Source organism: Temnothorax longispinosus, chromosome 12 (assembly GCF_030848805.1).
Source record: "Temnothorax longispinosus isolate EJ_2023e chromosome 12, Tlon_JGU_v1, whole genome shotgun sequence".
Classification (NCBI taxonomy): domain Eukaryota; kingdom Metazoa; phylum Arthropoda; class Insecta; order Hymenoptera; family Formicidae; genus Temnothorax; species Temnothorax longispinosus.
The window spans coordinates 9,544,898-9,569,541 of record NC_092369.1 but is presented as its reverse complement, the minus strand read 5'-3'; the positions used below and the strand labels follow the sequence as shown (position 1 = coordinate 9,569,541).

Sequence of the window (24,644 nt, the reverse complement as noted above, 5' to 3'; positions counted from 1 at the left end):
GAGTCTCCAAAGACTCATTGCGCTACAGTTCCGTGTTTCTTCGCCGCCAACCTTCTTTTCTTTTCTCCCCTTCCCTCCCGCTACCTTCGCTTCTACACGTCAAGGCCTCTCCCTTAGGAATAAAGACGAAAATTGACAAACCCTTTGTTTTCTCCTGCACGTCGCACTGTATCCATCTACGATAGTTTCTTTTTGCGGTTTGGCGAAAACTAGAGTGCAAAAACTAAAGTCTAGACTCGAGGAGCCACTTAAAGTAACTACTAATAATTAAAGTAACTAATAAGCCTGACAATATATCTAATTGTAAGTGTGATTTAGAAGATTTCTCTCGTGATTGCTTTTCAGATCACATAATCAATTTCTCTTAATGTTTCTCTGATACTAAATACTCGAAATATAATTTCTGACGCTAAACACGAAATATATAGATAATGATATTAATATTATCACTATTTGTTTAATAACCATTAGCAAATAATGTTTAACGTATAAGAGTAAGATATTGATACATATTACAACGTACGACCCATACATTACCTTAACTACGTTGCGATTTACCTATGACCGTTTTAACCGACACCTCGCATTTTGTGCACATTTTTAAAAAGCGCATCGTTGACGCTGCCATTGTCGCGGTCATTATAGTGCCGCGGGCGAGACGCGCAATTACGCCGCAATGGAAATATGAGCGAGGAAAGTGCAAGGTTCATTCAAAGCCTTCCCGTTTTTTCCCCCACCTTGGGAAACGCCACGTAAAAGAAACCGCGAACCATAAGACGTATTCACCATATCCCGCGGGGTCTTTTCCGGGTTAATGCGAGATGAAATTACAACCCTCCGGGGTTCCGGTAGACGGTAGCACCGTCCACTACTCGAAAGACAGTAACACCTCATCCCGTTCTTCTCTCTCCTGGGGGATGTATGTATGTGAGTGGGTGGATGGGAGGGTGCGTACGAGGGCATTTCTTTCAACTGGTCGGATAGCCAGGTGGAACGAACGCTCGCCGTTCCAGTTACAAAAAGCCGCCGCCCCTTAATCTCGAACAGGAAAGCAGTCCTCGGCTCTACGAGTTTCAAAGAGGAGTTTTCTAGTTATTGGAGAATATTCTCCGGAGTTTAACGAGATAACTTATACTTTTACGATCAAAGATTGACATTGTACGGATATCGCGGAAGTCTCTCGGAAGTGCCGGACTGCGCTGCAGTTTCCGGAAGGGATCGAGCGAGATCGGTTTTCGGGGGAAACGGCGATTTCCGCGTAAACTGTACCCCGTACCCCGATATCGGTGAACGTGTTCCAATTAAAACGCTTGACCTATGTCGATTCGATCTCGTGAGCTTTGTATACCTTCGATGAAAAGGTAATCTCGCATGTTAAAGCGCGGTTTGAATTCACGGCTCACATTTCAATGCCAAATCTGCACAAATTATTCAAAGAATATATGGACAATATTTCCACAAAAGTAATCATCTGCTATGGATTAGGAAAAAAATGAAGCTATCCTTTTCTTTATTTGTTCAGATGTATGTAAATTATTTCAACTAATTTATAATTAGAATTGTGAAAGATGTTCTTTCTTTCTGTTCCCTAACTCCCCCCCCCGCTACACACACATACACAAGTAAAAAACAAATCATGTGACATTTTTTGAATTTACAGAGTTTTAAATCATTTCGTACATTCCTTCTCAGCCATAAAACGTTTATATTTCTTACGAAATATGTAATGTATGCAATATATAAAATAAATTGATAGCTAGAAACATAAAGAACGGATTCGTTGAAGATAGTAATCGTTTTATTACTAAGCTGTCTCTCTAAAAATGAAACGCTGCGCCGCAATATACTTAACCAGTAAGCCGAAACCGAGTTTTGATGATGAAGCAACCTTGGGATTCTTTTTGCAAGCAAAGTATTTAAAACAAAGTTTATACGCGTCCTTATTCGAGCACAGGGGATTATAAAGTTCATTACGGTACCCGGCTAGAAAAAACAATTAATAGCATTCCGAAAGTTTCGGGCTGATGGAAAAATGTGGAGCTTATAATACAGTCGCGAAAAGCATCGACTAGAGAATATTACATTATTTTTTACGCGGTCAATTTTTATGGTAACAATATACAGAATTAAAGGATATTATGTATTTCGCGAATTTCACTAGCGCGCAAATTTTTCAATAATATAGCCAATATAATATAAAATCTAAAAAAATTAAAGATATTAATATACCTTTTATGAATATTTCTAGCGTACATATTCTTTCAGCAGATATCCATAAACCTTGCACAATGAACACGCGCAAACGAGATAGAAAAAAAATGTGAGGAAAAAAAAGTAAAGTATATCACGATCTGCTTGATTAAACTTTTAAAAATACGATAAATGTGCCATGAATAAAGGGACGTTGATATCGCACTATGCACGGTGTGCGTATTTACAATTAAATGGAAATTTCAACCGATATTTTAAACATCTATTCCGAAGAGAAATTTATATGGATTTAACACAACGCACTAATTTACGCAAGTACAACGTTCGCCAAATACAAATGGTACATGACAAACCGAGCTAATATGGATAATCACCGGACACAGTAGTTACTGCCACAGAAGCCAATGATTAAGATTAATATTAGCGAGTCTGACAGCAACGATGTTATCATCGTGCGACACGCACGGAACAGGACGGAACGTCATTTGTATCATTAGGATTCTGTATTCTCAATATAACACGGATTTTATAACAATAATAAAGAAAACGAATTTTAGAGATAGGTTTGTTTTAACTACTTTAATTATGTAACAGTCATATCACGCGCTCCCCCTAAATATGTTAAGTATAATCGTAAAAATCTCATAATCTCTTGTCGACTAATTGCAAAATTGCCCACAAACCAAGTTAATGTGGATAATCACCGAACATCGTAGTTACAATGATTAAGATTAATATCACCAGACCTAGCAAGAACGATATTATCATGAGATGCGACAAGAAATGGCAGAGAGACCATAATGTAACAATTGTGCAGGGAAATAGCATTCTACATACTGTAATTATTAATATAAATTAAAAACTTCCAAATATATCCGATAGATACAACATAACATAATAATACAATGCAGTGACATAAAATAATGTAAAAAGACACAATAATAATATAATAAAATATAATAATACTTCGAGAATAAAAATATTTTACTATTTTCTTAGTTTTAAATTGTATCTGAAATATAAAATAATACTTATCCGTAAGAAACTTTTTCAATTAAAACGTAATATATTGTAAGAGAAAACTAATTTAAGAAATTTATAAAAATGTATTTAATTTGCACACAAACACGAAACTAATGCAACTACTCATCAGACAACGGTTGTTACCATATCCGACAAATAACATTAATGTCATCTAGCGTAATAAGTGTAATAAGTAATAATGTGTAATGTATTACTATTATAATGCACACGCCCACAGCGGAATAGAATATTATCTGAATAATTAAGATAAGCAGTCCGCGAGGTGAAACGTAGCGTGCATTAAAAAACTCTCAATAGTTATTAATATTATTTCATCTTACAAATAAAAACAGCTATTTAAAATTTCGTATTCTACCAACTGATAATATTTCCACGTAACTCCCTTATATACCGTTTAATTAAAAAATTAAATTACATCCCCGACTCTTCGAGATATTCACGATTGCGATGGAAGTTTGCATCTGGCTTGCCTTTTCCAGCGCTAAAACTTCGGGTCGTCTCCGTGAATAATATTCCTGGTCGCTCGTGGCCCATTTCGCAAACGCAGTCTCTCAATTATAACTACTCACAACAGCGGCAGTTTCGCTTCCGATACACGCGTAGACCGGCTTCAAACAACTGTCGGTACTAAAGACAGCTCCCGAGGCGCACCGAAACTAAGCCTAAGTAACTGCGCAAAGTTTTCCGAAGGTGAGAACCCGAAATTCGCGGCGCTCGTACGCTCTAAATCGTCCTAACGTCACGGCGCATCCGCGCTTAGTTGACGGCCTCGATAGTAAAATAAAAATCGCGCCAGAGCTCGTTCTATTGTAAGTCTATAATTAATTAAGCCACTTGTCTTACACGAGAGAGCGTTAACTGTGAACCGTCTAATGTCTCGGCAACCGTGTCTCGGCAGATCAGTCTGCTGCGTGTGCGCGCGTCTATGCGGAGCACTCGGTCGTGATATTCCTGGCTTAACGCCGCCCTCATCAAAATTGTAATTAAACTCCATACACGTAGTTCTCGATTCGGGCGGCTAATGCGTTCGCGACAGCTAGGCGTGTAAATAAATTCGCGCGGAACGACTACAAGCGTAATTCTCTCACATTAAATGTTGGCGATCCTTTGTTGAGCGCGCGCGCGCGGCTCCAGTTTACGGATTTTCAGCTCGTGGGTAGTTTTTTAACTCACTAATTGCACAAGCCGAGAATTACTCTTACTTCCATTGTAAATTTAAACGAATTACTTTATTTAACACGCAACGCTGTAGATGCAGCATCGCGTCTGCAGTATATGTATCGGGAACGGATGAATGGACGACGAATTCGCGCCAATAATTCAGACGTTTTGGTTTCCGCACTGAAAAAGGGTGCAAGTTCTTGGCGCAAAAAGAGAGAGAGAGAGAGTATTTAATCGATGGCTCAATTTCGAGCGTTTAATTAAGGGGTCTGCATCGTGCTTAATTCAATGTCTCTATCGTCGCGCCGCGGACGATTTCTAGACGCTATCGGCGGTACCTCGTTTCCCTTTGCGTGGAAATTCAAATGCGCAGGACGATCCCTGCACCCTTCACGGCGGCCTCTTTCCCGTGCCACTCACAGTAGCTTGATTACAGTCGCGAAACTCCATTGTCACTCCTGCGCAAACTCATTTGATTTCTCTCGACGCTTTTTCGACGACTGCTGTGCGTTTGCCGGGAAAGAGGCGAGAACGAAAGGTTTGAACCGGGGAACACAAGGACGGGTGTTTGGGAGACTCGGCAAATCCACAGATTTACCGTTTTTAGAATAACTAGTCTGACTTTTATAAATTAGCGTGCTAATTTAACAGTCTGACTTCTCTTTGTTAAAAATATTAATTATGGAAGCAAATTATACATATTCGGCATTCAACAGTCGATATAATGATCATGAGTAAAGCCCAGTAGTTTGTATGATCTTCTTATTTTAATTTTAAAAGATATACCATATTTATAGCCCAATGAAAAATTGTGAAGATAAAAAAAGAAAACAATATATTTTTACTCTCAATATATAATATAATTTTGATAAATGAAGTTTGCATTCCATTTCGGAAGAAAGACAATTTCTTTTATGAACATTAATAAGAAGTTTATACGTAAGTATATTTTATAATTTTACTTTTAATATTAACGCAAAAATAACAAAACGAGAACAATATTTGTGTTACCATCGGAAAAAGCTGAGGATAACTTTTATGCAAAAAGAAACTTCTCTCTAGGTGCTTTTCTAGGAAAAAGAAATATAATAATATTTTATATAATAAGTATAATTATAATTTATGTGAAGTACAGAACAATATAGATTTTAATTCATGTAATGGATTAACTACTACGTAAATTTGTACGTGAAATGATAAATGATTAATATCAGTTGCTTATTCATCGTTATCTAACATGCTTTGACCAGAGTGCTCTGCTAAAATATAAAATATATATTTTCTTGCAAATAATTTTTTTTTAGTGTGTACTAATCTTTCAAGATTAGTCGACGAGAATTTTTCTTGATAGTATTTTATTTTATCATGTTTGATATACATACTTCCCGGACATGAATAAAAGATTGCATACGACGAAGCGTAAAAACCCGTGAGAAAAATTTTTCGTGCTGCGTGCCAAAATTTTATCGGAAGACTATGTAACGTTGCTGCATAAAAGAATATATATGTAAGTAGAATTGTGTGGTAATGGAAAACTTTGGAAAAAAAAAATCGATCCAGACTTCGTGCCTTCGTGCTACCAATTTGTGCCATCGTTATTTCATGCCAGTTACATGCAACGATTGTCATACGGAACTACAAACAATATACCGTAATTGCAACAAATTTATATCCCGTTTGTTGGTAAACCAAAAAAAGCCAATTTTACGTGCCGCAGCGCGAAAGGATCAACTCTTTCCCGCAAGTTGCTTTAATTGGCATGTGCTCACTTCGGAAGAGAAAACAGTCTCTTTCGAGGGCAGAACTTCGCTCGAACGCAACTTGAATTATCTCACAATTGCCACTATGAATAATCAAACGCGATTTTTATATATATATATATAAGAATAGGTCTAATGTAACTTTATTAACCCCGCGATAAAAGACGCGAATTGAATTGTGATACGATAGATAGCGCGTTTCCGTCGCATCACGTTATTTGACTCGCTTTTTTTGTCCACGTGTCGACAACAGAAACCGTTATGAAAGAAACGTGCATTATTCGCGAGATACGATCGTCGGCGTTGATAGTGTTGTTTTCGCGTGGCTCAGCCACGGATGTTTGCCTTTGCTCGCGGCGTCGTGCGGCGCGATGAGCGTCGAGACGCGACGACGTAACCAGCGGGGGAGCTATTTTACGAAAAGGGAAGACTTTTCCGCGTTTTACACACGTATTAATTCGTCACCCCGTTTTTCGGTTTCTAACCATCTGGCGTCTGGAAGCGCGAAGCACAGCGGCTTCTTGGCGAATTGCCGCACCAAAAGTAAGACAGAAAAGTATTTGTTACGTTTTCTTGCGACAATAAACATTTTTGTACGAGATAATGCAGTTCCACGATAACGAACTTCAATGTTTATTCGCGATTTCTAAAGCCAAAATTCCCCCCCCCCCCCTAAAAAAAAGCACTGTTTTACGATAATATTCCTTTTACCGCGGTCATCAATTTTATCAATAAATTCTGATCAATTTCTAACGTATATCATTTTATATCCGCCATTCCGATAAAATTTATGTGACATCGTGCTTAATTTAATGTCTCTTTATTTTATTTCACGTCGAAATACATCGAGGTAACGGAAAACTGTTATCGTTTTGCGAAATTATACGTATGCAAAGCAGATTTGAAAAATTAAATTTAAATGTGATGATAAAATGCATTTCAAATATACATTTCATTATCGAAATTTTGTTCCAAGAGAAAGAAAATGTTAAATTCACGCAAATATTCACGATACCCACCGAGGACGCAATATCGCTCTGCCGGCGACTGATGCGAAAGAATCGCATCTAATCTGTTAATTTAATGCAAAAAACAAACAATATGGAATACTTTGCCGCGCAACGCGTCGGCACGCACACATACGTACACGGACGCCCACGGATCAATCTATCGAAAAGGTAAAAGTTACGTGGGCGCGAGATCGGTTTTTCCGAACGTTCGCACAAATCTCACTACGACACACTCCGACGCACACGCAGGTCGCTTACCTGTTATCGCCAGGAGAGCGACGGCCGCTTCTAGCCACAGGTGGCAAGTCTTCATCTTGACGGCGCGTACGGAAGGTCCGGCGGTCCCACGACGATCAACCATCCGCGGACTCGCGGTCTCACAGACACTCAGGATTCACCACTCGCGGCGGCAGTCAGGTCGCGTGAACGGAACTGCGTAGCGAAACAACTACCCGGCACCACATCTGCTTCGCTCTCGCACGGCCACGGCTCTTCCCCTCTGCCCCTCGCTGGCTCGCAAATCACTCGCTCGTTCGTTCGAATGAATCGTCGCGAATCGTAGAACCGGCGCGGTGGATGAAGTCTCGAAAAAGTTGCCACTCGTGTCGCGCGTACTGGTCGGACTGACGCGCGCCGCGGTACTCACCGTCCGCCGGAGATCTCGCGGCAAACTTCACGCCGAATCGTCCCTCCGCTCTCTCGCGACGCGGACGGCCGGAAAACGGTCGAATTCAAATCACCGGGACGTCGGGCGTCGGGATTTATCCTCTTCGCGCGCGCCGCGTGCTCGGAAAAACTTTCCCCCGGCTGCCGCTTCCACGTCCCGCGCGCGTCTATCTCCCTTCGCTCCTTTTTTTCACCTTCTTCCCTCCTTATACGCGCGTCGATCGCGACGTGTCCGATGATCGACGGCGGCTCGTCGGCGAAGCGTTATCGATCACCGCGTGTGCCAACGAGGAGAGCGCGGCACGAGCACGAACGCGAGGATTTTAAGCACTGTTGACAGGGTAATTGCACGTATATCTGCACTGGATTGCGACGGACGAGACTGAGCGTCGCCGCGCGAAGCCGTTTCTGTCGCGAGTCGCGCCTGCGTCGACCGCCCTTTTATCCCCACCACCGCGCGCCGACGATCTCGCAGCGCGCTTCCGCACCGCTCCCCGCGCGGCCGCTTCCACCCACCCCCGCTACCCGCCGCGGGCGCGCACGTCGCTCGTCGCTGGTCGGCTCCTTCGCGCTTCGCGCTCTTCCTGCCTGCGTCTCTCGCGCGGGTTTATCCCGCTTTCGCCGGGAAGCCGCGCGCGCGATCTCGTTTTCTCGTCTTCCCTCCTGGCGCTTGCTCTTCTCGAACGGCCCGCACCCCGCGGCTAGGCCACACATACACACACACATACATGTACGCGGGCAGGCCCCCCGAAGATCCGCGATTTTATTCCGCACCTCCCTTCACACGCGACGGGCCATGAGGGCGCGCGGGCGATTGCCTGCCGAGTGCCGACGGTCTCCGTAGACCTTCGGATTCAATTTGTTCGTTGGCCAAAAGTTTTTTTTTTCTTGATGAATGTGGTTTGTTACGCGTGTCATCATTCGACCGACATTAGGGCCATATTGTCGGCCCCGGGGCGCACGCTCCTCGCTCCTCGTGCGCGTAAGTTGATCGCACGGATCATGATTATCTCGAGGATACGTGCTATCCTTACTGAATCCTAGTCTTGCATCTACAGTTCACGATTACTGTAGATTACGCTCCGATTTATTGTAATTCGTATATACACGCACACATGCAAAAAAAACTCACTTTTGTACACACCGTTTGAGATGCTCGGCGAACAGTTGATAATAAAATAATTGTCGTAATAAGAGGGAAAAGGAGATAAGAGAGATATAAATGTTCTGATGTCTTGCACTCTTTTTAATCCCTTAGGTACATTATTATGGCTTCCCTACAAACGTTATTTTTTAAACGAAATATATTGTGGTTCTCTTATTTACTTTGCATTGAGAATGTTTATGTTCATGTTATATTATTCTACTTATTTCTAGTTTACTGCGTGTAAACAAATCAAAATACCTCGCAAAATACCGTTATTATTTATCCCTTTATTATTTTATATTGACGCTGTAAAGCAGCAGACAGTAGATATTGGTATTAATGAGGCAGAGTTATTCGTACAGTGATAGAGCTCTACGTCCAGCTCGGCCGTCGCGAAAAGATTAAAAATTGCGAACGTCTAACTCTTTACCTGTCCTAATTCCGCACGGAAAAAATGCGATTTATTCTGTATCCGCCGCGTCACATACATCGAACTCCGCGAGACACGTCGCGGAAATGTACATCTACGTTGTTCCCATGCTTCCCGGAATTGATCCCCGCAGCGCGGATTGCGTTGCCCGCAGGCGCCACGAACTGCGTAAATGACGTATGCTGATCGCTCGCAGGGCCTCGTTTCGAAAACACTGATGCACGATATATTCGCAGGAAGCAAACCAGATCGGCATAATGTGCACCATGGTACCCATAGTAGAAGCCATAGATCATAAACCGAGTGGCCTAATTTTGCCGATGCCATTGAAAATGTTTTGTAAAAAGTACATCAAACGAAATGCTGCGGCTTACAATGAATAGATACAAAAAGGGGGGACTGTCACTTGTTACATATTTAAAAACTTCCGATATAAATCTCTGAGGCTTAGAATATCTATGACGCGCATTCACGAGTAAAAAGGGAATAATTAATTTCGACACAGATAACGTGTAAAATACTGTTAAAATATATGATAACATTAATAAGATGCCATTGGTACTTACGTATATAGGTATCCTATTGAATCCCAATATTGCTCCCCTTTGTGCTACTCTGGCAATTTTAGTTAGAAATGAGCAGATATTTCAACACACAATAGTACGAGCTAAAGCGTTACGAGCTTCATCCCTCAAGTATTTCATTTTTCGATCAATCGAACGTATTATTCCGAAGAACAATGTTAAAGACACGCGTTAACTTTGGCAAAATTCTAACACGTAGTATTAAAGAAATTAATTCCTGTGCATACCGATGTAATTCGCGTACCAATATAAAGAGATATAATCTAAAATCCTTATTAATTGTTAAGTATTTTTTTTTAATGATGAAATTTTTGAAGTTCTTCGAGATTGAGAGGAGATTCCGTGATAATGAATTATACAGTGTATTAAATTGAATCGTTCATTTTTAACCCGCGCTAGACAAATTTTAAGAATTTCATTAAAATAAGTATATCATCAATAATGGTGTATCTTGATTAGTGCTCCGAAACTCAACTTACACACCACTTTCAGGATTAACAGGTCTATTACCCCGGTGAAACTTAACCGCAATTCACGCCGCGGTATCTCGTACATCTCATTAATCGAGCGATTACACGTTTAATGAAGTGCGAACGTCTAAAATGTACTTCAAGATTAATTGGAACGCGACTATTCTTAGACGCAGTCAAACTTTCCGCCGGATGTCTTGCGCGCGCGATGGGATTCTGAAGTTCGCCGTGTAAAGGGCTTTAGATTAGAGCGGATAATTCTGTTCGGATTTACGCGTGCGCGAATTTCCGAGCGACTATATACGGGATATCGCGGAAAGTTCTCGGATTGCTTAGAGACGACTGGCGCGCAAGGATTTGAGAATTGAGAGTAACGGTATATAAAAGTTAAGGGGAGGAAGGTAATATTCTCTTATCTATACGTCAAAACGTAAAAGTCGCATAAAAAAGAAGCTAGCGGTCGCGAAAGCGTGTTGAAGCGCGATTCGCGCGCGTTTCCATACAAGTTCCAGTTTCTGGACGATAGAATAAGAATCTTATTCGTCTTCGCCGCTGATGCGGGTATCAAAAGGCACTTGGCGCCGCGCATTCATGAATCTCCGATGCGCGATTTGCTGCTTAAACATGGAGTCGCCACGGGATCGTCATGGACCGGTCAGCACGCTCTCTTTATGGCGGGTACATCTACGCCTGCAATTTATCTTTCGCGCTCGCGCGCGCTCTACTGCTCTCCCTGCCTTCCCCTTTTGTCGCTTTTCTTTTCTCGCCTACCCCCGTCTCCGGCTTTGCTCCCTCGTCTCGTGAATCTTGACCCCGGAAACGGCCGCGAAAGGAGGGCGCGCGCAGAAGGAAGACGGCGGGGTGCAAAGGGGGAAGGGGAAAAAGGGAAAAAGACGGTTGAAATATCACGAAGACATCATTCGTTACCGCCGCGTCGTTTATCCGTATCGCCACCCTCCTTATGACCGTATAAAACAGCTTTCCATCCTCATTCATGATGACGGCACGGCGCGGCGACGCGACGCGACGCGACCGGCCGAAAGTCGCGCCGAGCCGAGCTGAGCCGAGCCGTCGAGATTCGCAAGATCGCACTTTAATAGGATAGCACGAGCTGGGTGGAAAAAGAAGGAGAGCGAAAGGCAAGGGGAGAAAACAGGGACGCTTTTTTCGGTCGCGCCCGGGCCCGCCGGCATTACTCTCGCGAGGACAGGAAGCACCGAGGCGCTAGGCGGGAGGGTTGAGACCCCTGAATTATCGCGCGGAGTTATTTCTTCTTTCTATGTATCGTTCTTTACCTCGGGGGCGTGCACACATACGAAGCGCAGGGCTGGGTGCACGGGCGCTAACTCGGGTACGAAAAACAGGCAAGTTAGAAGAAGCTACAAATACATTCCCACTCGAACGTCCTACCGTATATTTCTACCTGAACAATTAAAATTCTATTTTTATTTAATATTTTATTACGTTCATATTGTCATCCACGAAGAAATCCAAGAAGTGAAATAGCTTTCACAGATGTAGCGATTAAAAAAAATGTGTTTATACTTTATGTGTAGGTTTATGCGTAGGTATGCATTATTATGACAATAAAAAACACATTCCTATTGTCTTCTCCACAAAGAACAAGCGTCGCGCATTGATCCATCTAAAACCGTCCCTGGCTAGAAGCATCTCGGATCTATGTGTTCCCGTTGTTGCTTTCAAAATGTATGCGTTACCTACGAAAGCGGAGGATGAAAGTTATGCGCTTTGCCTATACGGTTGCGCCGCACCGAGAGATATCGGGAATGGAGTCGGGAGAGTCGGTCGCGGAAGAGAGGAAGATATGCAAAAAACCGCAACGCACATCGTCCTGCTAGAAATATTGGATGACGCGCCACGCACTCTTCTGCGGCCATCGAAGCCGCTTTTGTTTTTCCTATCTCCCTTCCCTTTTCCGTTCTCCCTTTTTCGCGCAATGTATTTTACGAACGCCTGGCTTTCAGCCGACGTTTTGTTTTGCCCTCGACGCCGAACGGCGCGACGCGAAAGAGATTGTATCACGGCCCGCGAGATCTTTCGCCAAACTTCGTCGAATGCCACGAGGGAGAACCGGCGAGAAACTTTGCTGTTTATGGACAATTGATAAACGCGGTATACGCCGACGAAAAAAATGCTATTTGCGAATGCTATTTACTCGAGAGTTTCTCGGTTGGATTAAAAATATGCGGTTTAAACGATACAGGTTCTGTGAGACAGTGAGAGTAAATATTGGACGTATACGTTCGTCATGCGTCTTCATGCGCAACTTCGCCTACGGGGAAAAAGGGAATAACATATTATTTCTATAATATTTTGCTTCAGGAAAAATGTTAGCAGTGAGCACAGCAGAAGCAAAAACTGATTTAGCAGACCGGATTGTCGACGCGTTTCCTAGATTTTCCTTCCCCAGTTAATTACAAGCAGCTATTTTAAAAGAGAAGGTTAATTTTTTAAAATTTCCATTTCTAGATAATAAGAGAAAATTCAACGATAATATAAATATTTTCTAAAATAAATTCAATTAAAAAGATAAGTGTCACGAACGAGATATATATAAATAATTAGAAATTAATAGATGATTGTAATAAAGGTTTATATCCATGTGATGGAATAGCGGAAGTATAAAAAAAATTTATTGTTCTAACAAAATGAAATGTTTTTCCCTTTAAAACATTCGCGGTAATAAAATATTTCTAGTTCGATCTCTGAAAGTGATTTATCGAGCAAAGAGAACTTCTTATCTCACGTCGTACATCATATCTGAAAAAAGTACAACGCGGGACGATTCTTCAGCACCGTTTAACGATTGTCCGAAAACTCGAGTCCCCGAGCAAAAAGGAGAGGCGAAAGATCGAACGAAAGCGCGTCGACGCGCGCGTGCAAATTTCTAACGTTACGGAGGCGGAAGTCGTGACGACAACAGTTTTGAAAGTGGCGTTTCAAGCCCGATGTACGCAGCTTTATAGACATACTGCGCGCACGCCGCCGGAATAACAAATGCTCGGGAGCTCGGGAGACCGTTTTCTCGCTACGGTCTCCTCCCTGCACCCCGGACGCCGCGCCGCAGCGGCGATTTATCGTCCCGCGTCTCATTCCGAAAATTGTTTCGTCACGCTTTTACAGCCCGTCGCCTTTCACGTTATTTCCCTCTTTGTTTCTCCCCCACGTTTCTTATCATTACGTTAATAAACGAAGGATTTCATCTCCCGCTTTAGCGGCGTCTCTTTGACCTCAATTCATACATTTATTTCTCTTACGTCGCTTATATCGCAATACGTAAAAGTAATCTCGACGTTTTTATTCGTTGTTCAAAGTGCGGAAAGTACAGGTGTGGGGGCAGCAAGTGTAGCGTCCTCGCGACAGTCGCTCCTGGCCGCGTGAAGTTGGCCGCGCGATTTACGAAATTCTCGCTCCGCCATGTTAGCGTCCACTTGCCTGCGGGACGTCACGGGCGTCGAGCGGTCAAGCGGATCGTAATGATCGTATTAGTTTCGTTCGTAGCTTCTTTGCCGTAATTCTTCCTTTATCGTGTAGTTAAGCACGCGCCGCGTCGCGAGATTGATACCGGGAGTGCCGTGCAAAGTGTCGCGCGATCATAAGCGATATCGTCGATTTTCGTGAACGTCGCCGTGTCGCGTCGCGTCGTGAGTGAGATGCGACAACGGATCAACCGAGGCTAAGATCGAGGAGAGGAGGAGGGGGCCTGGGAGGCATCGGGCGACGGCGGAGCAACCGTGGGGTGAGTAATTATTATTCGTTTATTATTTTGTTATCCTATGGCGGATTCCGCCACTTTCTCAAGCGCGACTTGATTCGCTCATTCATTACACTTGATACTCGAATCGTTACTCGTGCAATAAGTACCGTTCGAGGTTTAACTCCGGCGCAATTTCGCAATTTCAGAGTTCGATCTCCGGCGGCATATGCGAGGAGAGATATTACGTCGCGAACGTCGCGTCTCGCTCTCTTATTCGCACGGTCGTGATATTACTTGCACGATTTCTCGCGGATTAATTATGCGAACGAGTTAATGCGGAAATATGCAGCCGCTTGCGGCGCCAGCGGCGCGCGCGGCCGCGATTGTATCTGCTAAAATGACGTTTTAAAAATTTAACGGGCGCTATAATTATTTACTTCGAGTATTGATTATCTTGGACGCTGCTTTAATATGAAAATATTTTTATGTTACAGATCAACGCAGGGTTACAACTTACAACTCCGCTGTTGCGCATCGGCCGGTGAGTTATTTCAATGTTTATTTCATTGTTTATTGTTTATAATTTATAATCCTCCGCTGACACAAGGTTTTATCACACAAGGTTACGCGCACTTAGTGATACTGATATACCTGAATAGGGCTGCGGCTTCTTCGGCAACATGAGTAGTATTATAGGGATGGAATGGAGGTAGGCTGACTAGGCACATCGTGTTCGGTACCATTCTGGTATCACTGTATAAAGGGTCAATTGAGAGTCAAGTTGAACGATGTAGTTTCTATCTTTTTTTTTCTCGACGAATCGACAAATGCCCACGGTGTATCGAGTCGATCGACGCGAAAATACGCCCGAGTCCCGTATTCGACCGACAATAAAGCATCTCTCGCTCGAAGCGCGCGACAGCGGTACAGGAGTCGAAACATACTCAAGCCTGGCTGCCACTATCTCCCCCTTCTCCCCCCCTCTCTCCGTTCTTTTGCTTTTCTTCGCGACCCAGCTTCCTCCCTACGCGGCTTTTACGTACCTTTTCCAGTGCCGGACCGCGCGGATGGCAGTGATTAATCGAGCAAGGGTGGCCGGTATTCGCGGCGTACAACGAGCGACGTGTTGCTGCCTCCACATATCTACGAAAAAAAGACTTCGCCATTCCCATTTGCGACCCTACTTTAACCTCGTCGTTTCTTATCCATTCTTTCGACTGCTTGTCGCCCGTTTAGAGCTCTCTCTCTCTCTCTCCTCGTCGCCGACCTATGCTTTCTCGCGTTTAAAATCTCCTGCTGGGCAAGTAATAAAAGGGAAGCCTGATGTCTGCTACGTCGATGCCGTCGGCATAGTGAGTACAACCAGAGCGAAAAATCTCAACCGTCGCTCTCGAGAGCGGAAAAATATATAGCCCGCAGGAAAGCTGCCCGTCATGCTGTGGAATACCGCGGATGGAAACGCATTCGCGAAACGCTCGGTTCGAGAATCGATCCGAGCCGTCGGCGCGATAAAAGAAGAAATGTGGGGCGCGAGAGGAGGATAATTAGCGTATGCGCGAAAACACCCGGAACACTTACTGGGAAACATTTAGCTCCTGCGGGGCCCTCCACTTTGCTTAATTGCGCCCTTAAATCAACAGCCCATTACGCTATTGCCGTTTGCTATATCTGCCGCGGAGATCAATGCTCTCAGTGCATAAGAACAATTTCTTGGCGTTCCTAATGCAAAGTGCATTTCATGCGTTTTGCGTTCGCGTACTATTTGATGTTCTCGTATACTATCGAATTGATGGTGGGATTCGCTGCGTTGATACGCTGATCCGATCTTTGTGGAGACAAGAGAAATGTGAAAAATATTAACGTTCTATATCTGTGATAACTAAATTCTATATTCGGAATTTAATGGTTAACGAAAGATTATTTTTAAGCCAATTCTGAGATAAAACTTTGCGGAGCTTAGATTACAATATGTACTAATTAATACATTTAATTACTTAATCAAGATAGATAAATGGAAAAATAGGTATTTATAACAATAAGTTAAATTTAACGAGAATAAAACTAAGTAAGTAAAAATATATTAGAAGTGTACTATTAGATGATTAAAATATAATTTTTCTAATTTTTTTCTACAAGATCACGAAAAACGCGCTATAGAAATGATGAGACTTGCAAGTATACATAAGCGATATATGTTGAAGGCGGTTTATTTCTTACAATATCTTGGAGATATCTTGTAATTGCGGTTATATGTATACGTAAAACTCACAGCTTAATAGCGGATCTCGTGAATAAGAGGTTGGGTTTCCCAACTTGGTAGCTCAGTCTCAAATCTCAGGTGTTATGTTTCTGGATTTTTCCAAGTTATCTTCAGTCTTCACACCAGAATTTCTCCCGGTGTTTCTGGATTCAGTTCGGATTGTGGATTCTAAATAAATAACCGTGGGTAATGTTGGGAATGCAGAAGGGGGTCAGACTATATTTGTCAGTCACCGTGTATTTCACGTCGTACGTTATGTATATTGGACGTGTAAACATTCTGCGACAACACTCGCGGAGAGCTTACTGTTTACGTTGTCGCGTTTATAACGCGAAAATTACCCGTTTTTCCCGTTCTCATTTTCTCCCTCTATCTCGTAAATTGCGATCGACGATAAAAATCAGGGAAAACGCACCGTGAATTCGTCGTACTTTGGCTTCGATTCCGTCGCTATCGCCCGAAGGAGAAACAGGATTCTGTATCCCCCAAGATATCGAAAGGAAACGCACGCCGATAAGAAACTACGGGCCTTTTGCGATCGCTACTCACGCGCGCAGATGTGTTTCTCGCTGCTCCCGTTTTTTTTTTTCATCCCTTACGTATTTCCCGGGGCCGGTTTCGCGAGAATGAATGGACACTTTATCCAGGGCTGAATCTGAAACACGGCCGCAACGGCGTTCGAAAAGCTTGGTTAGCTTGGCGCCCCGGGATAATTTCTCCAGTTATCGCGATGCTCCGACAGAGCTTCTGCAAAAACGGTTACTCACCGATGGAGATAAACGTAGTACGCATTAAAACAGGGATTTCTGCTTGAATAAAATGAAGCGAAATAGAACGAATTGGGATATAATGTACAAGAGATAAACATAATAATAACAACGGAATAATATCAAAACAGAGGAAAAGGAAATATTGTTAAATAGCGCAGCGTCTTATCTTTTCGCAGTTTTACAAGAGAAATATTTTGATAACGGCTAATAAATCAGAGTTTCGCTATTTACGCGAATAATAATTCCGAATGAAAATTCTGCAAGGTCCTTAGCAACTTTTAATTCGCGATACGGCTTGTGTTTAATTGAAATGTACGCTTTACTTATCATTTTATTCGGTTGAACGTATTTCAAAGATTGTCTGTTATCTGTATATGATCTACTACATCGAACTATCGCAATTTCTTTTCAGTTACGAATTCTTCTTTCACCAACACACCGTTAACTTTGAAGAAACTCAGTAAATATCGATAAATGAAACTTACATAATTAATTACATACTTAAAAGAGTTAATACAGAGTTCGTTAACGATAAAACATCTTTAAGCCGAGCATTTAATTTTTTTGTTAGCAATTCTCATTATTCTCGCATCGAATCGATACTCGGATTTGTGTTGCTCAGTCTATTTCTCTTAAAAACAGCCATTCCTTTTCCACCGACCATCAACGCTCAAAGACATTAAAGTAATGGTAAGTAGAAGTATCGAAAAAGTTTCGCAATGCACACGTTAATGATACAATTATTATAGAATTATTGTTATATGTAACAATGGATATTTTGTAATTTCGGTAAAAAAGTAGCACATTCTTTTCTTCATATTTAGAAAACTTTTGTAATATCTTATTTTTTATATTTAATGTACAGTAACAAATTTTGCACAAATCATTATTACGCTATTAATTTTCAATGTGTTAAGTGCCGGAAATGAGATTATATAATTCATTGAGTAAAGTAGTTAATGGAAAGTTCCTTATCGCGGAGAAACATCTTTAAACCAGGCAGTTAAATCTTTCATTGCAAATTCTCATTATCCTTGCATCGGCTCGATAGTTCGATACTATACCGATCAATCTGACTGTTCTTCTTAAAAGAGGCCACGCTTTTTTTCATCGATTACTGTTCGCGAACATTCGAAGGAATCGGCGGCACGAAAGAGTTTCGCGATTCAGCCGTGACGTAAAGATTGACTTTCCATTACTCTCGGGGTGAAAAAAAAAGGAATGACTAACGTAACTCGCGCCGGATGTTTCGAACGCAGTGCAGCAGGTGCCGCAAAAAGCGTACCTTATTCGTTATCATTCCCGCCTCTATATGGCGGAAAATGTTTTCAACCGTCCGAACTGTTCGAAACCAGATTAGATTTTATACAGGAACAAATTTTTACGGGCGAAGCGCCAAATCCTCGTTTTTTATGCCCGTCGTTCCTCTCAGATGCGAAATTGTCGCGTCGCGTTGTTAAATAAAGCATAATCAACTTACGGGGGGAGTGATATATATAATGGATAAAAGTCGGGGTCGTGCGTTACGTCGTGTTTTTCACGATTTTCGCGCGCGTGCGCCCCGAAAAACTCGCGTATCGCGAAAAACAAGCGGTAAAATCAGATATTATCGCGTTGTATCGGTCACGCACGATCTTTTCGAGGCATGTATGAAAATCATTTTGCTCCACGGCTTTGTGTGCTTCGTTATCCGAGAATCAATAGAACATATTTATTTACTCTCATACTGTTCTACCCCGGCGCGCGGCGCTATTTGCCATCCTTTTGTTACGACATTCCGTGCCCATTCTATTTTTCCCGACATTCATCAATCGACGACACAGTCACGTTGGGTAATTACGATGGACCGGTGACCACTACGTACAATTAACCCATCCTGTTTCCTTCCTACGTGTCGCGCCGCTGATGCATTCATTCTCATGGGAAGTCCGTGCGCCGTGGTCGGTTACTCTCCCCCTTTTTTTTACGAGCTATAAAGCGACTAGACGCAACGAAACGCAAGTCGTTTCGAGACACCGCCGCCGCCCCGTTACATCAATTTCAAACTCTTCACCCTCATTTCCGCTGCCATGCCGCCCACCATCGAAACGCGGTCGCAAAAGTGTAATTTTTTCAATTTGGCAGGGCACCACGGAAACGCGGTTCCCCTGGGTGTCCGAGGTGCTCAGTCCGAGGTATCGTAAGTCGTACACTCTGCGCAGCCGACAAAATGCTCGGCCAATTTGCTGCCGGCTTATAAACGGAGGGACGACGAATAACGCCAGTCGTAAAACCTTTTACTTCATCTTTTTGTTCCCCTCGTCACGGTTGCTTTTCTTGTTTCTTATATTTACCTGTAGATTGACTCACAAAGATGATTGCAACTGCGCCGTTTTTGCTGAATGTACGGTGATAACCAGTAAAATATTATATTCTAGAATCGGAAGACTGTATAATTTCAATTTCTGCGGTCAAGATTACACCCTGAGCAGCACGAAAGGGTAGCGTGATGATAAGTTCTGCGTTAATATTTTTTCTAGTATGAGAGAAATAAATATGACATGAATATGCATATATTTATTACCGTTAATTAATCAATTAGAAAAATAATTAAAAATTTTTACTTCATTTTTATTATTCGTAAAAAGGGGTGAAGTTGCACCGGCAAGAGTAACTTTGTGAAAAAGAAAAGAAAGCTTTCAGAACCGTCAGTGGCGGAAAAACTAATCAACGAGCAACAGGAATCTCATGAATATCGAAACTGGAATTAACGAATGACCTTCTTCATTATTATAAGGTAGTACAGGCTTTATTCGCTTCGACTCAAAATTACCTACCACTAATGCAATAGAATCTTGTCTTACACAGCATGTTCTAATATATAAAAAATCTTTATTGTCCATTAATTTGTGATATTGATTACTGCAAAAGAAGAATATGCAGTATTTTTTATGTATTATTTTCTAACTTCCTATATTATGCTTTTTTCCATTAACTATATAAAAATTATATGATTACGCTGATTTGATTAGCAACACGACGCATTTCAATAAAGAATTATTTCAATTTCCTCCCGATACGAAACAGCTTCATGAATATTTTTTATAACGTTATGATATAAAATAACTTCAGCAGATCTTATAGTTAGTAATATTATATCTGATTGTTGTGCTTCTTTTAAAGTTTACTTTTTAGACACGCTTAAATCTTTGAATCACGAACTCCAATGATTATCCACGTGCGAAAGTTCTTTCGATCTCGTCATCCATGTAGCGCTATTCGATACGCTCGGAGACGCCGGAAATGTACTATCGCAATCACTCCCAGGGTGCCTCAACTTTGGGATTTCGATTTTACGTCGAAGTTAAGTCGACATTTATTTGGATCGCTCCTTCCGCTCGAATGTAGCTAGCCCGGCGGTTTTTCTTACAACGGGGAAACCGTGAAGCGTCCCACGAGCGTACGCTGGGAGCCGCGAGAGTTTGAAAGTCTGGGGGGACTGTTCCGCAAACTTCATTTCGTCACACACGTACGGAAAAAGTGTACGAGACCGTTGAATCCGAATCACAATATTCCCGGGGGACTCTCGCGGCGGACTCTAATACACCGTATTTTCATAAAACGAGGGCGCTTTCGAAATAAGATTCCGATCGATTTTTTCGTCGTTCGCCGCACGCCCGCAAATGCGCGACATTTTGTGACTATTAGGGCCTCCATCGCGAGTCTCGAGAGGCTCACCGAGATAAGATGCTTTTGACAATGTGCCAGGAAATTTTACTGTATACGTATCGCGTGATCTTATCACTGAAAATGTTTTATGTATTAACATAAAATAAAATTTTTTCGACTCTTTCCAATATTATTTCGTATATCAGCTATTTTAAATAAATTATTTAACGATTCAATAATAATGACTATTATTTTTTCTAGAAATTTTTATATTGCAATGTATAATTAAAAAGTGTTTAACATGTTTAAAGCACGCAAACGGGTCTATAGCAGCCATTTACAGCTTAGGAAAGATTTTAATATATTGCTTTAGTGATGTTCTCAAGAATTATGAAGGGATGCTTGAGTGTTAGTCTGAAATCAGTTCCAAGTTATTCGCGCTCCAACTAAATTGAAGCATTTTCTTCACTTTTTCAAACTTTCACTTCGGCAAAAAGTATTGACAGAAACGTCGAACTTTGGTCTTTACTTAGTTTAATTGACTATAGGAAGTATATATAATAAAAATAATAAAAATTTATGACGTGGCGGTGCAGCGTCTAACGCATTTATCACCTTTACTGTAAAGCTAGCTAACCTGTTTTTCTCAAATTTTGCTGCGTTATAAACATAGCACAAATTATAAACTGATCTAATTAAAAAAATATCCCAAATTGCAAGATACGGTAAAGTAGGCAAAAATGTTAAAAATGAGCATTTTTTATTTCACCGAAAATTTTTTAATGATGTTCTTGACTCAAAGTAAGTCTTTTTCAGCAAAAATTTAATAACTATCGTTTGCTACTTTCAAACTATCAGCATCTTCTTTATTATAGCAAGACGCAAATTAAACTTCTCTTAAAGAACAGCTAGCTAAAAGTTGCTAGCAAAACGGATGTAAATAATTTACGTACATTTTTAAAGTTTAATTCGCAAAGTATTTAATAATAATCGACTAAATTGATTAAAATGTCTTTGCAAGTAAACGATCTATTAATTTATAAGGATATATCGATTTCAGATTAAAGAATTAATTAAATATTTATCTACAGGATACATGTTTTATGAAACTTGATTTGCGCAGTCCACGACTATAGGCGTGCTAATTATGTGCGTTGCTTTGAAATGCGTGTACATACAGCGGGATAATTTAACGATGACGGTCAAATGCACGTCTGTAATCAACGTCTGTAATAAACGCAAATTCCACATGCTCGGCTCTCAAAGAGCTTTCGGACAGTAATGCGAGAAGGAATTTATTTTTGAATACACAGATTGCTGAGAATATGAATCTCTGAACCCGTTAACGTTAATTTTACAAAAAAACATAGAAGTGAAAAAAATAAAGCACATCTATTTATACATATTTATTTCGTAATTAATTTGTACCGTAAAATATAAATATATGTCAGAAAGTTTGTAGTATTAATGATCTTATTTTTTGTAATGATAGCAGTAACGTTATCTGCATAATGTGTTCACCGTAAATACAAATAATACACATTATTTCGGATTATACGTATATACATTCGGAAACATAATAAAACATGCAGGTGATCGTGAAGATATAAAATAAGCACTGTTTGATCGTGAAGTTAGTTGCAAAAATAATATTCATCCTGTAATTAATCGCGTGCAAGAATGACCATTATATCGTATTAATAGCGTGCTAACTTTCAGTTACGTCGCTATGCACATTTGCAGGCCATATAAATTGAAATATGTACCCATTAAATTTTCCTACGCCGTAAAGGGAGACCGCCGTAATTGAGTCCTAAACATTCAATTACTATTCATCCTACGCGGTTGCTTCTCTTATAGAATAGAACTCTAATAGCGTTAATCTGATTATCTAGCTTAGATGTACTTTGGAAAAAGTCTAGTATTACTTTTCTTTTTTCAGTTGGATTATACGCATTCTTTTCTACAAGTACAAAATATACATAAAGATAAAGATAATTTTGCACATGAATATCACAGTAGCGTATCTAAAATATGCAGCAGATTACTCAGATTTCCCTACATAATTTATGACTTAGATGCGTTTACGCCAGATCTTAGGTTGGCGATATTCGGGTTCTCTCTATCTTAACTAACTCCTATCAGGGGAGTTAAACTCTTAGTCATGTGGAAACCGCAACGCTGTCCCGGCTGATTGCGCAGAGGATTACCTAATTTTGTAGTTGTGTAAATACAATTTACTGGATTACTGTAAAAAGCAAAACATTTTAAAAACACTACGAGGGATTGCACTATAGCATTTTTCATAATTTCAGTACTTCGTATTTTCTATATATGTAATTAATATGTATATATATTTCTTCTATTTATTTTCCCCTCGTATATTAACTACATAAAAACAAGTTTGTTCATTAAATGTTAAATAACTCGTTATAAAATATGCTTCGATGATTTGAGAAAAAAATCACTTTGACGTTGCTTTAAATATTTGATTTTTATTGTCAGCGCTAAAAGATACCAGATAGACGACAATCACTCACGCTCTTTTTGTTGATTTTGTGCTGACTTGTGGCTGCTCAGATCCGAAATTACTTTAATTCATCGGTTACTCGAGACGACTCGTTTCCGCGCGGAGTCGATGAGGATCATTTGGTGCGCACGTAATCGCGTGCCACTCAGACGTTTTTCCTCGAAAGCGAAGAATTCGCGTATTCGCGCGAAGCGGGGGAAACCTCCAAGAGGCTTTCGAAGTTTCGGGGACCACTCGGTAAACTTCGTTTCGACTCACCGAGGGTAAAGAACGCGGGATCGGTGCATCCGAGTCACGCTGTTCCCGGAGGATTTCGCGCGGGTCTCGTTTAGGTACACACAATCCGCGCGCGATGCGAGGCGTTCTCGACGCGCGAAATGAGATTTCCCTTGATTTCTTCTACACCCGAATCTGCAACGAGGTGTACGCGCGTCATAGAAACGTGCCGTACGATGACGTCGTTATGGTCAGCCGCTTTGTTCGCGATGCATCGTGCTCATTTGCGTTAGATCTGATGAGACTCTCTTTCACGCATTAGCTTTTTCATGCATCCTGTTGGACCTCGTTGATGAAAATCTCCATATTGCAGACATCTGTATGTCTACAATAACAATATAATAATCTGCGAGATATAACATAAACTAGCTCGTGCATTTGTGCCATGGATTAATAAACGAAGCGGTGTCGCCGGTGTCGGAAGAAATTTTTTAACCTGTGTCTGCTACATAGTATATTTTGTATATTAAAATCGAAATCTAACTAATATATCGGGTGAGGCCTTAGGATCGTTCGAAATATGTGGACACATTTAAAATTAACACCGGCCGACTTTCAGCCAGTATACGCGGTTTATGTCGTTTAAAGGCGTAAATGCTGTTTCAGGAGGATGTTACCCGATGCCTGCGGGCTTCTCGATGCGAGGGTCACTTGAATGAGAGCCACGCTCGAGTTTCAAAAGTGAACCGATGTGATCCGTTTTGTCCCGCTTTGTCAGCATTTTCTGTACTTCGAAACGGCGCGAAGTCTTTCGTCAACGATTTGCAACGTTATTCTGTTAACATAGCGCTATCGATTTTCTCGCGTGGCTCAGGTGACGCTACGGATTTTTGTTTTTGCGGACGGTTGCAATCCTTTTTTTTTTTTAAATAAATCTTTTAACATACCTCACCGTGCGTATCCGTGAAAATATCTCGCGCTTCTAATGGAAAGTTTATCGATTGCCCTCGTAAAATTGT

General features: G+C 41.4%; 2 protein-coding genes across 4 annotated transcripts in view; one reads left to right on the top strand and one right to left on the bottom strand.

Annotated features, from left to right (window-relative positions):
* The window catches only part of LOC139822868 (uncharacterized), a 183,734-nt gene that overhangs the window by 128,688 nt on the left and 30,402 nt on the right, over positions 1-24,644 (bottom strand). For 2 of the 3 annotated variants that reach the window (XM_071795020.1, XM_071795021.1), the window contains exon 1: positions 7,445-8,270. The exons of the other annotated variant lie outside the window; for it this stretch is intronic. In XM_071795020.1, coding sequence (XP_071651121.1) covers positions 7,445-7,547 — 103 coding nt within the window. In that variant the 5' untranslated portion in view covers positions 7,548-8,270. Of the gene's footprint in view, positions 1-7,444; positions 8,271-24,644 lie in introns of those variants that run through there. 3 annotated transcript variants of the gene reach the window in all.
* LOC139822727 (cytochrome P450 4c21-like) overlaps positions 9,696-24,644 on the top strand; it is a 92,811-nt gene continuing 77,862 nt past the window's right edge. The window contains exons 1-3 of the mRNA XM_071794680.1: positions 9,696-9,768; positions 14,186-14,243; positions 14,696-14,742. Coding sequence (XP_071650781.1) covers positions 9,696-9,768; positions 14,186-14,243; positions 14,696-14,742 — 178 coding nt within the window. The remainder of the gene's footprint in view (positions 9,769-14,185; positions 14,244-14,695; positions 14,743-24,644) is intronic.